General features: G+C 46.1%; 1 protein-coding gene across 5 annotated transcripts in view; it reads right to left on the reverse strand.

Moving 5' to 3' along the window:
- Nucleotides 1-816: 816 nt before the first annotated feature.
- The window catches only part of VSTM2A (V-set and transmembrane domain containing 2A), a 28896-nt gene continuing 11351 nt past the window's right edge, over nucleotides 817-18361 (reverse strand). For 2 of the 5 annotated variants that reach the window (XM_080663945.1, XM_080663946.1), the window contains exon 5: nucleotides 817-2723. In XM_080663945.1, the coding sequence (XP_080520071.1) occupies nucleotides 2635-2723 (89 nt within the window). In that variant the 3' untranslated portion in view covers nucleotides 817-2634. Of the gene's footprint in view, nucleotides 2984-18361 lie in introns of all 5 variants that reach the window. The other 3 variants (XM_080663947.1, XM_080663948.1, XM_080663949.1) reach the window with 2 other exon arrangements.

Consider the following 18361-nt stretch of genomic DNA (forward strand, 5'->3'; position numbering starts at 1 on the left):
CAAAATTATGATAGTCAGGTCCTTTCAGGTGCTCAAAAGCATCTAATCATTCTTCTTTTAGGCAAGAAACTCATACTCTAATCATTTTCAGAATCAATGAATGTAAGGGACCATCTCCAGAAATCAAAGACACATCTACAGAAACATGCATAGCATTTCAGTGGGCTCCTGGACTTGCCCCCCACTTACTTACTAGCTCACATGAAAAGCTCTGGATTTGGAAGATTTTTGTTATCCTATTTTACCCTCAAGTGTTTTCATTGGCCTTGTTTCATTTGTAAACAATTTGTAAGTGTTTAAGAAAGAACCAAAGAACCTGACTTGAATTCAGGTAAGCAATTTCAACTTTTTAGGATTTCACCTTTTTGAAAGACATTAATTAACCTTGGAAATCAAGGTTGAAAAAGTCAGGTCACTTAATTTTCCATCTATATTTGTTTCCGTAGTCCTAGTTACAAAGTAATAGTCCCGGAGGGATGCAATATAAGGTGGAAATGACTGGAGGGTCTCTTCATTGGTTAAAGCTTCTATGCCATGATTTTTTCTCAAAGAGGCTGATGAGTCGGATTTCTGGTAGCTTACTGACAGAGACGTCTTATTTTGGACACGGACACAGTGAGCCTACTGAGATATAAGTGACTTACATGGTGTGTTTTCCCAGACTGATTAAATTTGAGTCAGTATACTAATTTACACTTGACTGTATGTGATCTTTAAAGCCAAGATAGACCTAATAAATAACATTTACCTTGCCACTATTGTATGCATTTTAAGTATTCAACGTTGAAAGAAAAATAAATTTCTAAGTTAATAAAATAGTGCAATCAAATCCTTTATTTATTTATTTTTCATTAGACTGAAATAATAAACCAAATGAACAAGGAAAATGTCAATCAAAGATTTAGCATGAAGCATTAATTCTCAGTAGATAATGTCAAGAATATTATGAAAATATGCACATTGCCTGTAATTGAATTGCAGAAAATCAATGCATTTACCTTCAAAAAGCAGAGGTATTCATTGCCTTCAAGCTTCAGTTTAGGACCTTGGCTGGGAGCTGAGGGTCTTCTGGTTTTGTGATGAAAGAAAAATGGAAGGATCGCTCTGGAAGGGCAACTCAGATCATTGCTATCTCAACCTGCATCTATCCATGGTGGATATGGCCCATATGAACAGTTCTGCCCATCATTCCTTGCCAGAGTAGAAAACGGGTTCTAAATAAAATAGTCTAAATGATCATAAACCAAAAATAAGAATGGAACATTTAAAATAATAATCCAGTTTAGTAGAAAAAACTGAACACATGATCTTCTTCAATCGGAAATGTGTTGTCATCTTTTGCACATTCTCTTGAGCCAACAAACACATTTTAACTTTTAATTAGGAAACATTAAGAGATAATTCAGAGCAAATAACAGAGCAATGAAGCTACAAAAATTCATCAAGGTCAAAGGAAGCACAGCGTTAGCCACAGCAGGAAGTCAGGGAGTGATGGTGACCACCTCGTCTTCTCCACAGTCACCTCTGAGGCAAACTTTCTAGGAGCAACATTGCTTTTTGACAATAACAATGATGACTGTGATTGGGGGATCGCCATCAAAACCAGGGAGTGTACATTCTTTAGAGTCGAGACCCTCGAACCTCAACACACACCATATATGAAGAAACATAGCAAATCCCAACAAGCATACAAACAACAGAAGTAATTCATTTATCAGAGACCAATACAATCTTGAATATGCATTTTCCAGAAGGAAGGAGAAGCCAACAGGCCACCCGCAGCTGTCAAACCTGTGGCTGTGAAACAAGGCATTTCAAAATCCACACAATCCGTGAGTCATAAGTGAGAAACAAATGCTTTGTCAAAAAAAGTTGGTTGATGACCCAACATGTGGATCTTTGTATGTGTATATTTATATATAATGATAAAAATCAGCTTGCATGAAGGTCATAGTCTATCTACTTTGAAGTTATATCACACATACTAGAAGCAATTTACAGAATTTGTCCAGTTTGCATATACAGGAATTGCAAAATGAATTAAAATACATTGAGATATAGAACACCCAAAATGTATTTATAGAAAGCTCCCAGGATTGACAGGGATTGGCCGTGATCAGCGACTTGCCACCATTGAACAAGAACTGTAATCAAGAAAAAGGAGAAAAATCCAAGAAAAAAGGGAAAATTAAAAAAATTCCTCCTTGTATTATTTCTTATTTAAAATAAGGTTCTCCTCGTTGCCTCGCAGTGGTGATAATTTTGTTCTTGCCCCCCAAAACTGGGGTGCCGTTTGGTGATAGTTTGTATGTCCTGGAGTCTTTTGATCTCTGTTGGTGAATTGATCCTGAAATGATGGGTCTTTTTAGTAGGAAGTGGTGATCTCCATAGTAAATATTTATATCCCGATGACGTTCAGGCCAACCCCTGAGCACTCAGGGAAAGGATGCTTTCAGTATCCGGAAGAAAAGGGGGGGAAAAAATAGATGTTGCTATCGGAACATGTCCTATCACTTCACACTAATTCTCTTGAAAGGAAAGATCATGGATTTTGCCCAAGAAAACATTATGGACAAAGCGTGTGAGGGCCTCTTCAGGTATGTTTCCGGAAGCAGGTGCTCCTTGTCTGGGGAATTAGATTACAGTGGGTGCGTGGTGGTGCTTGGTGTTTAGGGTCAACTTTGCTGTCCGCTCCGTAGATTTTACAGGCGATTTGCTCTTTGCTTTAAGAAGAGAAAGTGATATTGGAAAAAAGTCAGCACTTTAGATTAAAGCAAAGCACCCTTCACAAAGCCACAAACAAGAAGCAGGACAGAAAGTCCATGGCTTGTAGCTATCCTGGCACCTGCGGAAGAAGTTATAAGATATTCGCTCATCTTGAAGATTTCCAACGCTCCTTATTAGGCTGTTTTAAACACATACACACACATAGTTAATTAGCTCGCCAGCTTGGCTCTGCTGCTCATGAGTGTCTTGGCATGCACTGTAAATGACAACACATACAGAGTATTTCAGTCCCAGGACACGGGCCGTGTGTGTCTGCTTTCAAACAATGCCATTCCACGGAGGGGGCGGGGGGTGGGTGGGAGCAGGGGGGCCCTGAGCGGAAGGAATCCCCAGCGCTCCCGCCCGTCATTCTGGGGGGATTCTTCCCCTACCGTCCCGGGGCGGCTCCTATGATGGGACCTACAGACACAACCAGCTTTCCTGCTGCCTCAGCCTCAAACCACAGGGGGTACCACCCAGACCCCGAGCAGCGGCTTCCCGGGGGCAGGATGGTCCCCTGGGATGGGCACAGGTGGGCACCCCCTTTTAGAGGAAGAGCTTCCTTAATTTTTACCCTTGAAATCCGAGGCAAAGAAATGACTGTTTTGGGAAGAGCTTCAAGACTGTGTAAGGGAGAGAATGCCATGGGGGCTTTGCAATTTTCCTTCCTCTGTTTGATCGAATACGTTCCCAGTTACAAAGGATGTATCAAGTACCTTCATTAGCAAGAAAATGAGAATGTGATCAGGCTCAGAGCATTTTGTGTTTTCTTTCTCTCTTTTGCTGTCTTTGCTACTACGTGGAGAAAGGTTAAGAGGGTTTGGAGGGGGTCAAGGTAGACACTCGACCTTTAGAATAACTCAGCGAAGCCAGTTTAGGTCCCCACTGGCAATGACAGCAACGCCCTGTCACCACGTCAGGCAGCAGAGGTGTGTGGGACTCCGCCCAGTGGCCCCGCCTTGCTGTTGTCCTTAGACCCAGAGGCTGGTGCTGGCTCTCAGGAGCCTGTCCCTTCTCTCAGGCTGGGCCCGGGGTTCACAGTGCGGGAGGGACAGGAGAGCGGGCGTGCAGCTCTAAGAGCAAGGCGCTGGAGGGAAATTTGCACAATTTACGCAGAGCCCAGAGTTAACCCCGCGCTCTCGCCCCCTTTGAGCAGAGATGCTCGGACAGGGATTCATTTTTTGAAAAAGAAAACGAAAGGAATGACTGATTCCTTGGCTCCTTAAGTAGCCAATGGTACTTGACACAGTGTCTGATATTGAATAAAGGGCTGAAAACGCTGAGAGCAAGAAAACGACATAAAATGGTTCATCCAGGAAAGTTTCTGCGGAATCGTGGCTCCTTTTTAGCAGGGACCGTGAGAACCGGCTGGAAGGCAGGGAGCTGTGTGGGAACGTCCCCTCTCTACGGCGATGAGCCCATCACAGGGTGCGCCTGCCCATCGTCCCTGTCAGACATACAGGGGACAGCTATCGTCCCTGTCAGACATACAGGGGACAGCTATCGTCCCTGTCAGACATACAGGGGACAGCTATCGTCCCTGTCAGACATACAGGGGACAGCTATCGTCCCTGTCAGACATACAGGGGACAGCTATTGTCCCTGTCAGACATACAGGGGACAGCTGCTTCTCTTTGACTCAGCGTCTCCCACCACCCGATGTCCAGCATGTGCAAGTTAAAACAGACTTTACATGAGCAGTGTCATTGCAAATAAATCCCATCATACACGGAGAAGGGTATGTTAAGGCGACTCGAACTTTGAACTGCCATCTCATAGCTGATATACCATTGTAATATAGTCCGTCCCCCCCCCCCCGCCCCGGCCCCGCACAGTATTCATCCACTCTACACATGCATTTCCCAGCCTATTTTTTTGATTAAATGACATGTATTTCCGCCAGGCCACTGACAAAGGTTTTCTTTCCTGTACCGTAAATTATAAAGCAAATCACTGATTGTTGGTCTCTTCTTTCTGCATTTTATTTATACCTCGAAGGAAGAGATATGTTCTTTATCTTGGAAATCCCAAAGACTTAGGCAGTGGCATTTCAAAAGCTATAATTTGTCCTGTGTGAGTGTAACAGATATTCGCAATAGTCCATTTTATTCGCAGGTACATTGTCCTGGATATAACCGTAGTTACTATTCTGAGTACAAACCTTGTTTATCAAACATGCTATGGTCTATTCTATAGACAAATAATTTTTTTTTTGTAAAAAGCAAACTTTGGCCACTCCTCCTGCTCTCTCGCTGTCACCAGCAGGCACCTCTTACTTTCAGGGACAGGTGAGCGCCGAGGTTGCAGTCAGGAGCCTTCGGTTCTAACGGTCTCTGGCGCCACTCCCTTCTAAGATCCCAGATAAGGCACTGATTTCTTCCATGTTTTCAAAAGGAGTGCAATAGTTATTCATGGCTTTCCATTTTCCTATGCCAGACCGTGTGCTCAAGGAGGCTCACGCAACCCCACCTCCCCCTTCTCATTCTTTTCTCCTTTCTCTGCCCTGTGCCCAGGCCAAGCAGAAGAACCTTAGCCCCTTAACCCGGCCATGCATCGAAGCGCCTCTAGCCCTCCCATAACCCAGGTCTCTCCCCACCCCCTCCCTGTAGACTCTCTTGCCTCTGAACTTTGCTTTTCCTATGCCCCCTCGCACGGCTTACATTGACCTGTAATTCCTTATATTCATATCTTATCTCCCTGATGAACATACAAGCTCATTAAAGGCAAGAGGTGACATTTTAACAACGATTCTTCATTACTCGCCATGTCTAAAACCATGCCTGGAGGGCTTTTAAACATTTGCCCCCAACACAAACTGCTCTGTGAGGAGGAAAGGAAGGTGCTATCATCTATATTTGTACAGAGCGCATGCCTGGAGGAGGGGCCGCCGGACAGAGCCTAGGGTTCCTCTGGAGGGTCTCCTTCAGGGCCTCCTTCGACTTCCCTGTAGTACAGATGCCTTTCATGTGTTTTTAAGCTGAAATGTTCGCACAGTGCTCTCGCAGGCGCCATTCCCTACGCCCTGTGAGACGGGGAGGTGCTTTCTCCGCGTTGCAAGTGGAAAACGTCTAGGAAGTCTGCTGATGAGTCCAAGGAGCCTAGACGCGTAGCTTCGGGTCTCAGCCCTTTTTGTACCGCACACAACAGCCAGGCTCAGCGCCTCCCCTGAGATGGGGACGCCTTCCCCAGAGAGTGTCTGGGACCAAGGAGAGTTTGGCCAAGGATAAATACGGGGAAAGAAGTCTCAAATATTTTACCCTCACGCCAATGATTATTTCAGAGAACAACAGACAGTCCCATCTAGTTCTTTAAAACACGGTGCCGACTCGGGTAGAGGCCGCATGCCGTTACACCCCCATATCCTGACTGTCATGGTCACCGATGGCTGGGTCCCTCGTGTCCCCGCCTCACTGAACTCAGCACAGCGTCCCCCTGGCAGCCCGCCCTCGCCTCCCACCTGTCTGCCAGGCGGAAGCACTTCGCTCCCTTTGGGGCGTCCCCTCACACTGCACCACCAGGACCACCAGGTCTTCTTCCCTGGATGGGGGACCGCGAGGCTGGGGAGCGGGAGGCCCCCTGGATAACGCGGCACCCCTCCCCTCGCTCACGTCAGTCTCCACATTGACGGGACAGGAGGGGGCGGCTCCCAGTTGTCAGTGAAGATGCAGTAGGCTCTTTGCAAACATTGTGCTCGTGCATCTCCACCATCCTGCCATCCTGCGGATCAGGAGCATGGAGCTCAGGACGGGGACAGCGCCCCCCAGGGTCCCATGGGTACAGGCGGGAAAACAAAGGCACAGAAGGGAGGACACAGCCAGGCAGTCAGAGCGCCCAGCAGACGGATGGGCTCCTTGCAGGGAACCCCCGGGACAGGCAACCTGGCCCCAATGTCCCCAGAGCTGCTACATCAGGACGGGAAGCTAGCATTTCTTTTCTTTTCTTTTTTTTTTTTATATGCTATTATTTAAATGGACATGAATCTTTTCAGAGAAAATGCACAACATGCTGTAGAGAAAAAACTTATCTATATATATAAAACGCTAATATGCAAATAGACCAAATGCAGAACAACCGAACAACCGAACAACCGAACAACCGAACAACCGGTCGCTATGACATGCGCTGACCACACATCTCTGTCCAAGCTTTTTACCCAAATCTGATAGACAGGGGCCAGAGGCTACGCTGACAGTTAAAGTGCCACCAGGAGTCAGTGACGGGAGAGACAGCTGGAGGGCTGTCTACCGGGAAAGGTCATCGGAACAGGATCTGGGTATTTCATTCAAAGGATCACGTGGGCGCTGGGCAATGTCCAGACCAGGGGTCCTCAACTTTTTAAACAGGGGGCCAGTTCACTGTCCCTCAGACCGTTGGAGGGCCGGACTATAGTTTAAAAAAAAACAACTATGAACAAATTTCTATGCGCACTGTGGGCCCGGGACGCGTCGGCTGCTAAGCAGGACAGGCAGCGGCACCCGGCGGGCCGGATAAATGTCCTCGGCGGGCCGCATGTGGCCCGCGGGCCGTAGTTTGAGGACCCCTGGTCCAGACAGCGTGTGCCACCTAATGTCCATCCACTTTCAACTACCCGCTTCCTCTGGGGAGGGAACGGCTGCTGGATTGCTTTCCTGTCTGAGTTCAACGCCTCGCTGGTTCAGATAAGATGGGGGACAGTCCGGAATCAGGGTCTCTGTCTGCAGATTTGGGTACAATTCTCCCTGCGTTTTCCTCTTCTGTTTTTCTCTTTCGGTTTGCGTGTCTGGCGGAATCAAAAGAAGCAAGAAAAGAGAAAGAAAACAATTTCTCTCCCGGGGGGCCCGTGGTCTGACCTCAGAACCTTTACTCTGTAACAGGGAGTATGAGTGATGTTATCGTAGGGACAGACCTACAGATGGAATAAGAAAGGCAGCGACAGCGAGTGCGTGATTTCATGCTGCCCGCCAGGAAGCCGGGCGCACAGCACGGAGCGTCGCGGGGAGCAGACGGGCTGGCCACCTCCTCTATTGCAGACGCGGCTTCAGAGCCACAGCGGCTCCGGGAGCCATCAGAGCCACTCTCAGTGCCATTTCCCCTCTGGCTCGCACTTACTGTTTAAGGGAAACGCCAAATAACAGGGTGATTCTCTCCTATAATTTTTTGAAAAGAATACCTCTCTACCAGAATTATGATGTGTCCAGTGCCCATTTCCTCCAGAAATCCCCTATTTTTTTTTTTTTTTAAAGAAATGTGTTTCATTTTAGCCCAGTGCACACACTGATGGTGTCACCGAGGGGCCGGCAGGCAGGCGCCGTCACATGTCCTCTCCCGCTTCCCTCAGTCAGCAACGCTCCCTCCCCGCGGGTCACGAGGCCTCGCTGGCAACTCAGGTCTAAATGGCAAGGCGCCTGGGGACACCCCCATCACCTCGGAATGTTCCAGACTCTCTTCCTTCCAGTGAGTCCCTGTAGACTTCCCGGGTTTCTGCCTCCTTCACTGACTCAGAAAGGGGCCCAGGAAAGGGACAGCACATTTTCACTGTGACTTGCTCATCCGGGTAGGAACTGCTCTGGGTGCAGGCAGCGTGATGAGGATGAGGATGATGATGATGATGATGATGATGAGGAGGAGGAGGATGGTACAGTAGCTAACATTTCTTGAGCACTTATTATTCCCTTACTCCTCACGGTGACCCGGGAAGCTGCTACAAAGGTTTTGCTGATGAAGGAACTTTGCCGAGAGGGGCATGCACTGTGCCTGGGTTTCCTCAGCGGGTAGGTGAGGTGGCTGAGGTTCAGAGCCGGTTCCGTTAGAGCAGCCGTGGGCAAACTACGGCCCGCGGGCCGGATCCGGCCCGTTCGGCTGTTCTATCCGGCCCGCGGAGCCGAAAGAGCGGAGGGTTCTCTTGCTCTCCCCTCCGCTCCTTCACCAGCAGCAGTGTTAACATGGCAACGTCGGGAAACACGGCCGCAGCTCCTTCTTCTGAGTGGGCGGATTTATACCCCCATTCAGTAGAAGGAACAACCTCTCCATCTTCCAGAGGCTCCTTGGAATGCCCGCCGACGCGTCCCCCGACATCACCCTGGGAATGCGGAGACACGTTATCGTGGTGATGTAGGGAGACACGCCCCTGGAGAGCACAGGATCAGAGCATTAGCTAAAAAGGAGACCAACAACACTGTTCCCACTGAAGTGGATGTTTTAAAGACCAAAAACCTTTCAACCCAGTCTACATTGCCATCTATATCTACATCCCGGGCATCATTTGGAAGTTGCACTAAAGAAAATGTTTAATTTACTGTTTACACATTTTGTTCTTTTCTATTTGTTTTAGTTTTAAATTATTTTATTATATTTAAGTTTAATTTGAAAGGCTTTTGTACCTTTCCTTTGTTAGGCAATTTTATTTTGCCTTTGCCATCTTCAATAGAAGGTATGTTATTGTGCTATGATTCCTCCATTTTTTGAAGTTTCAAATTATAATAATTAGTGTTTACATTCTTCTTGTTAAAATGTTTGTAATGAGTAAAACTATTGAAATAAAAAAAAAAGACCGTACCCTTTTATGTAATGATGTTTACTTTGAATTTGTATTAGTTCACACAAACACTCCATCCATGCTTTTGTTCCGGCCCTCCGGTCCAGTTTAAGAACCCATTGTGGCCCTCGAGTCAGAAAGTTTGCCCACCCCTGTGTTAGACGCTACGCGCTAATTCGCCGCGTCCTCTCTGCTGGCCGTTCTGCACACCTGCAAGCCGGCTCTCCCAGCTCTGCCCGTTAGAGATCGGTGGGGACGGGAGTGGCTTTGATGAAGTGGAAGGGAGAACATACAAATGCGCGAAAAAACAAGTGAAATGTTTCCAAACAATGACGCTTGAATGCCACTTACATTTAATCACAGCTTACTGCATCAGCGAGAATGTTTACTGCGAGCGCTGCGTGTACAGGTATATACATAAGTGCTGCTGACATGCTTGAAACCACGTACTCGCGGAGCTAAAATCTGCCTCCTGCGTGTTTTGCTGTTAACCAGCCAGCTCCGCACTCACAACACGACGGTTGAAATTCATCCACGCCTTGTTGGAATGATCACAGATTCCGCATTAGGATGAGTGCTTTTGCTGCACACGGTTGAGAAATGCCACATTTGTCCAAGGGCTTAAATAAGTGCATTCACTTGGGGAGGGGACTGGAGGGAATTGTGAGGACAACTGAGACCACGTGGGGTGGCGTGGCTGCAGGCACAGAGACCCCAGGGCACTGATGGGGGCAGGGGGCTGGGAGAGTTTGCCCTGAGTGAGGAGGCTGGAGTGATTGACTACCGAGCAAAGAGGTAAGAAAGACATATGTTCACGTTCTCACGACCACTCTCTGATGGCAGAGAGGAGTATGGGCCCCACCCACACTTTCTGCATGCCGCCCTAAACCCCCATCCCCAGCCTCACCAGAGGAAAGCTCCTCATCAGAGATGGAAGCATACCTCGCAGTTTAGAGAAATGGCAATGGAGAGACCCAGCGTCAAGGAGCAGAAGTAAAGGAAAGAAGGAAAGAAACAGCGGTGGCGGTGATTTCATTTTCCACACATCTATATGTATAAAAGGCTAAGTGACCGACGGTCCGTCCGACCGACCGGCCAGCCAGTACCTATGACACACACTGGCAATTTAAAAATAAACGTTGACGCGTGCATGTGCAACACATAGAAAGCTCTCAGAATAGATATTATTGAAATCTCCGTGAGATAATTTGTAATGGATCTGCTATTGAAGTTACCTTTGGAAATCGTATATCTATAGATAATATTAAAAATATATCTAAATGTGCGACTCTTTGTCCAAAAAATGAGCACGTTCATCAATTAAATGAAAAAATTTTGGATATACTCAATGGAGATTTTCACATGTATTTGAGTGATGATTCCATGATTCAACGGATGATACTGAAAATGAAAATTTTCCCATCAAATTTCTTAATAGTATTACTCCTTCGGGAATGCTGTGTCATAAATTAAAATTGAAAGTAGGTGCAATCATCATGCTACTGAGAAATCTTAATAGTAAATGGGGTCTTTGTAATGGTACTAGATTTATTATCAAAAGATTGTGACCTAAAATAATCGAAGCTGAAGTATTAACAGGATCTGCAGAAGGAGAGGTTGTTCTGATTCTAAGAATTAATTTGTCCCCCTCTGACACTGGCCTCCCACTTAAATTAATTCGAAGACAGTTTCCCGTGATGCCAGCATTTGCGATGACTATTAATAAATCACAAGGACAAACTCTAGACAGAGTAGGAATATTCCTACTTGAACCCGTTTTCGGACATGGTCAGTTATATGTTGCTTTCTCTCGGGTGCGAAGAGAGTGTGGCGTTAACGTTGTAAATACTTCATCACAAGGGAAATTAGTCAAGCACTCTGAAAGTGTTTTCACTCTTAATGTGGTATACAGGGAGATATTAGAATAAGTTTAATCACTTTATTAGTCATTGGTTTTATCAATGTTGTTTTTATATCATGTTTTATTGTTTTTATATCATGTCTTTGTTGTTATATCATGTTGTTATTGTTACTTATTAATCAATTTATATATTATTTTCATATACATTTTACTAATTTTCTTTAGTCTCTGACACTTCTATTATAAAGGGCAAATAGCGATATTAAAATATTTCTTCTAGTTAATTTCCTTTCAATGTGCACAAATCTGTGCACCGGGCCACTAGTCTTATATAAATGGAAAAAGAGAAAGCTAACACCATATTTTGCCTAAGTTAAAAATTAATTTTAATTGTTCAGCATCATCTGTTTTTGAGGAAAAAATTATTTGAGGACCGAATGCTATAGGATACAGAAAAGCATCCATGATATAGCTTTAGAAAACACACTTGTTTTCACCTAAATAAAATTTAAGCATTACTGGTATATTTTCCATGTTTGAGCCAATGCTTTCACCATTTTCATGAATATAGCTATTTCAAAATTATCTGAATTAGAGTGTTTTAGAAATTATCTCCATAACAGAAATTTTCTTAGACATCAGAATTAAGCAATTAACAGATAGCTGAAGATTTTCTAAAACCCATATCCTACTTATCAAGGCATGCAAATGAAATGATAAAACTATATAGTTGCAAGGGATCGGTCACCCAACTTCTTAGATTTAGTTTGTTATGAAATATAATCTAAAATAAATATTGTTGTTGTCATGGATGTGGAATGAAGGATGGTCCAAGTGCTGTTTTCTAATCCTCTCTCTCCAGTAACACATCAGTGACCTGGGGCTGTTTTCTTAAAGATCCGACCAAATTACATAACAATTCACGCCTCTTCTTAGCAGTGGTATTATCCTCATAAGAGCTCTGGCAAAGCAGTATTCAATCCAGAAACATTTATTTAACTCTAATTATGTGCTAAGCACAGTGCTAGGGACTCTGATAACACCAACAGGATCAAGATACAATTCATCTCTTCTTCCCCTCCCTTTATCAGCTTTTTATCTGAAGTGTTCGGAGTTGGTGGAACACCACTTGGGCAGGTGTGTTAGAAGTAGCATACCTCCTGGGTTCGTATGCTGCCTGGCAGTGCGTCAGCATCCTCAGGACCATGACTTTATTTCTTTAAAACCTTTATATTTTTAGATCTTCGGAAGTAGAGTGAGTGTTTATATTCTAAAGTGTTTTGTTTTTTTTCTTAGTGGTTATGATTCTACGGCTTGGTCCCTAAATGAGCATTTTTTTTTCAAATTAATTTTCCAATGCTAAGGGAAGTAAGAATATTGCCTTCATGGCAAATAAATTTGTTTAATCAGAAAAAAACTAAAATACTTTCCAAATGGCTGAAGAAGATGCCGCTAAGGATGTAGTGACAACATAAGCCATCTACATGAAAGAAGAAAAACCTTGGTCCCATAATAGACCCCCTCATTGCACACGGCTTGACACCTTTGTGTTTTTGAGTTTGGAATATCTGATGGCATTGTTTACTCTTCATTACAATTCTTGTGTCTGTGAAGGTAATCAATTTGCTTAATCTGACATCTCATTTTCATTTTTTTAATAGTTCTGTAGTGGTAGGCTTCACAGGATGAGCAACTCTAACTCGGAGCGTTTCCAATTTGCTCTGCTTCAAGCACTAAGAGCTTAATTTATAGGAGGTCTGCTTTACGCATATAGGATTCTGAATTCATGCAGAATGTTCGCTCACTTGTTTGAAGCAGTCGTATTAAATGAAACATAATGATCCTTTATAAATATTCCAGCATATTGATTTTCCTTGACACTCCCCATGACCACACCATCGCTCATCACTTTGCCCCAACTCTGAAGCAGGGGCCGAATGAGTCAGACCATTGAGAGGAAAAATGATCGCATAATGTTTTCTTTATGGACTTTATATGTGCTTGACTCATTTCATCAATATGTATTTATCAAGCACACTGCTCTGTTTAGAAAAACAGAAAGAGTAATTTGATGATCAAATTCTCCACTCAGATCCCAGGAAGCAAGGTATGTTCTTCATTTCATGAGTATGGCACCTTTATAATATCTGCATGGACACACATGCACATGTGTGTATATATAGTATACACATGTGCATATGTACATAGATGTACATGTGTACATAGATTTAATTTGTCATGAGCTCTATAATCACATCACACCATTGTTTTACTCTGCCTTTCTTTCTCTTTCTTTCTTTTTTTATTTCTTTATTTATTGAATCTATTGTTTAATTTGTTTTCCCTCTCCTGAGCTGTCATTGCCTATTTTTAAATTTGGGAAATTTTAAATAATGTTTTTCCCCTTATAACCAAAGTAATAAATTATCATTGTACAAACGTTATCAATACCCAATAATCAGATAATTAAAAATCTTAACTTATATTGACGTTCGATGTACATTTTCACATGCTTCTTCCTGTTGTCTTCTATGCACGTATCTCAGATCGATTTAAAGTTTTGTGTTCTATATTTTTTTAAAGGTTTGCATCCTATGTTTTGTCACGGTACACTTTGTGTCCAGTGTTTTTGAATTTCATTAGACATTATTTGAAAACCTGACTCGAGAATAGTCTTCATATGGTCTTATCACATTCACCAGGTGCCTTTCCCACTCTTGGCCATTTGCGTATCTCCCGTGACGGCAAGACCCCATGACAGGCACCCCTGCCCAAGGTCTGGGCCACCTGCAATTCCCTCCCGGGAGCTTCACTGCAGGGACCAATGGCCACGCACGCTGAAGCCTGTGGCTGATCGTCCCTCCCCGGGGTCCCTCCGGAAGAGAAGCACCCAGTGCAATGCAGGTAACGAGCCCGCAGGGTGCCCGAGTGGCCGCAACCTTCGCCTTCAGCAAGAAGCCTTTGCCACGATCTGTGCCGCAGTTTGAAAATGACCAGGGTTGTGACGGGGATTGCATCAAGTCTATAAATCTGACACTGATGATTACCTATGTGGCCGCTCACATCTGCTGTTTGAGTATTGCTGTTCTATAGAGAATTGATTTCAACGTACACCTTTATTTTGTCTTTATCAATACTTTATGATCACTTTTGATATCGCTAAGTCATTTGGAGTGGGTTACGTAATCATAGCATCTGTAAAATTGACACTTTCTCCCTTCCTTTCTTAAGCATTAGACACAAATATTTCTTTGTTGTATCACTCTTTGGCTACATCTGTAGATTAAATACAGGTTTTAAGTTATGCATAGTAAAATATTATTTTCATTTGCATTATTTTGTAACTGTAAATCTTCCAAGCCCCAGGCCTCTGATTTTATGCTAAGTTTTCTATATCTGATATTTCTTCTCTGCTAAGCTGTTCAATCAATCAGAGTTCATTTGCATTTTTATCATACATTGTGATACTGCTTCCTTTTGTCATTTATTAATTAAACAAATCTTCCTTAATGATTATGTCTTAACTCCTCAGGCATTGTATTATTTTACACGATCGTACAGGTTTCCAGGCTTCCTTTTCCCTCTCATCGCTATTCCTATTTGTGTTCCTTAGTGACCCTGTGGAATCCTGGTCATTTAAACATGCGTTTTAATATCTGACAGGCAAAGAGGAAGAGAGCTTAGCGTTGTGAGCTTGGTCATGAGCTGGGTTTACTCTCAGGTCACTTAATGCTGACAGTGACCTTGGGCTGTATGTGTTGTCAGCTTTGTCACTAAGGCCTCTGAGGTTCGGCGATTTTGTGACCAGCTCACTCAACACACTGGTAGCCGGTGAATCTCCGATTCAAATCCGCATCAAATCCACAGGCTGCGCTGTTCCTGTTACAGGGTTCGACGTCCGTTTTGGTTTTCTCTCCTTGTGAAGTTTTAGAAATATTTCCACTTGTTTATGCTTTCCGCTGCATCTGTAATGACTTTATGATTTGAGAAATTCGGAGGTTCTTTCTTGAAATCTTGCATGTAACTAAGAGAGCAGCCAGTCTGTGCAATTGCAACTTCCAGAGACCTATTGTTTATCCAGGTCACCCAGCTCCAATTCCTGGAAACGCTTTGGAATGTCAGTATGATTACAGTGAGGACCCAGTTCCAACCGCGGGCAAGACAGCTGGTGGCTAATACGGTCTGGTTATATCGGGGACAACTGATCGATTCACGGCATTGCCACAGGAGGAGAAAGAAAGTTCTGAAATCGCAGACAACAAGGCGTAAGCCAGGGTGGAAGCCCCAGCCTTCCTTTTTGACTCATCGCTAACTGTCCCCTCACCCCTGCCCCAGGGCAGCTACTTGCCACAGCGGAGCCAGGTGGGCACACATTCACCTTCCGCCTTTCATGCTGCTGAGCGTGGCACTACATCAGCCGTGGGCAAACTACGGCCCGCGGGCCGGATCCGGCCCGTTCGGCTGTTCTATCCGGCCCGCGGAGCCGAAAGAGGGGAGGGTTCTCTTGCTCTCCCCTCCGCTCCTTTACTTTGAATTTATATTAGTTCACACAAACACTCCATCCATGCTTTTGTTCCGGCCCTCCGGTCCAGTTTAAGAACCCATTGTGGCCCTCGAGTCAAAAAGTTTGCCCACCCCTGCACTAGATGAACACAGGGCGATACGGGTCAAGTGGTTACCACTTAGGAGGCCTGGTCTCTGCATCTAATTGCATGTAACCCTCAAGACGAGGAAACGGAGACGCAAGCAGCTCCGAGTGATGGGCTGTGACCGAGCCGTCTTCCTCCTGGCCGCCTGCGTTGGGGAGTGGCGGGCCGAGGCCGAAGGTGGAAGGAGCACCTCCCGCTTCTCTCTGCTCCTTGCAGCTGGCACGAAGGCACCGCGCCAGGTACCGGTGGCAGCAGCGCTCCACAGGAGAGGGACTCTTCCCTTGCTTCCAGGACCGGGGCTCCCTTGACCGACAGGATGAGTCTTTGCAGCTCCTTCTCAGCCCTTCGGTCATCGATCCAGACAGCTGCTGGCCTGGCAGCTTCGTGAAGTCATCGGAGACAGGGGCTGAGGATGCCGGCACATGTGGGCGTGTCCCTCCTCCGGGAGGGGCTCCTGGCCGCCCGGGGGGGCGTGTGGCCATCCCGCACCGCCGGCCCAGCAGCCTCCAGAGGCCTTGGGTCTGGACCGGCTGGCACTGAAGCTCAGCGAGCCGAGTTCAACGGGGCAGTGGGAGAGCGTAGGCAGTGTGGGCCGTTCATCTAGCAGGCGTCCTCAAACTACGGCCCGCGGGCCACATGCGGCCCGCCGAGGACATGGATCCGCCCGCCGGGTGCCGCTGCCTGTCCTGCTTAGCAGCCGACGCGTCCTGGGCCCGCAGTGCGCATAGGAATTTGTTCATAGTTTTTTTTTTTAACCTATAGTCCGGCCCTCCAACGGTCTGAGGGACAGTGAACTGACCCCCTGTTTAAAAAGCCTGAGGACCCCTGACAGCTTCCCAGTGCAAACACCTCCCGAGCAGTCTCCTTGGCCTGCATCACACAAGCATCGCCTCACATCTATTTTGCATCTTATTCACGGACACTCGATTTACATAGCTGCCCTCTAACTGACAGCATTGCAAGGAGCAGATTAACTTTACCAGCGTGAGCAGCCAGGTTGGATCACTAAAACCCAAATCAACGGTAAGGCCTGAAGTAGACGCCTGGCTCTCTGCCTCCACGCGGACCCCGTTTCCCTGTAGTTTAGGTCAGGAAAACACCCTCCTGCCTGCCCCTCAGCCCTCCGCTCCTCCCCACCAGCTCCCACCTCTGTTTGAACACTGTTTCTGCTCAATCTGGCCCATTCTGGAAGCTGCTGTGTTCAACCGGCCCAGGAGCCGGGGAGCGCTGGGCTCCAGCAGCTGGGGCAGCAGCCGCCCTTGGAGGCCGGGTCCGCAGGTGGCGGAGAGAGACACTGTCACCTGTTTCAGAGCTCGGAGGAGCAGCATTCCTGCCAGCGACTAGAGACGCCACGGCCACATGGGGGGCATCCCTCCACCTGAGCCAAGGCCAGTGTCCCTGCCAACGCCAGCGGTGGGCGCAGGAGCAAACTCAACAGATTCCCAAAGGCCGTCTCAGCACTCGAGTAGAAAAAAGGTCCCCGCGCAAGACCAGCTTCTAAAGCAATAGCATCACACACACACACACACTCTCACACACACACACACACACTCACACACACACACAGTCACACACACAGTCACACACACACACACACACACACTCTCACACACACAGTCACACACACAGTCACACACACACACACACACTCACACAGTCACATATACACTCACACACACTCACACACACACACATTCACACACACACACACTCTCACACACACACAGACACACACACAGACACATATACACTCACACACACTCTCACACACACACACACACACACACTCACACACACACTCACACAGACACACACACATTCACACTCACACACACACAGACACACACACTCACACACACACTCACACACAGACACACACACATATACACTCACACACACTCTCACACACACTCACACACACTCACACACACACACACACACTCACACACACACACACACACTCTCACACACACTCACACACACATACACACTCACACACACACTCACACACACATACACACTCACACTCACACATACACATACACACACTCACACACAGACACTCACACACACAGTCACACACACACACTCACACACACATACACACATGCACACACATACACACTCACACTCACACACACACACACATACACACACTCACACACAGACACTCACACAGTCACACACACACTCACACACACATACACACACACTCACACACACACTCACACACACACTCACACACACACACAAATACACACTCAAACACACACACACTCACACTCACATTCACACACACCTCATAGTAAGCGATAAGAACATCTTCTCACCCACAAGAACTTTTCAGAGGTAATGATTCTCATAAGCTACCGCTCACAGAAATGCCTCGTTCTGGTTCTAGACTCAGGTTTTGACCCAGTAGGTCCTGGAATATGAATTTTCACGAGCCTGAGTCTGGCCGGTCGGCTGCACTACACACTCAGAGAAACACTGCTGCGGAGCCTCGGCCAGCTTTGGAACAGAGGCGACGCTACTGATGTAAACAGAATTGAAAGAGAAAGAAGACGGAAG

Source organism: Plecotus auritus (genome assembly GCF_963455305.1).
Source record: "Plecotus auritus genome assembly, chromosome: 4".
In the NCBI taxonomy this organism is placed as follows: Eukaryota; Metazoa; Chordata; class Mammalia; order Chiroptera; family Vespertilionidae; genus Plecotus; species Plecotus auritus.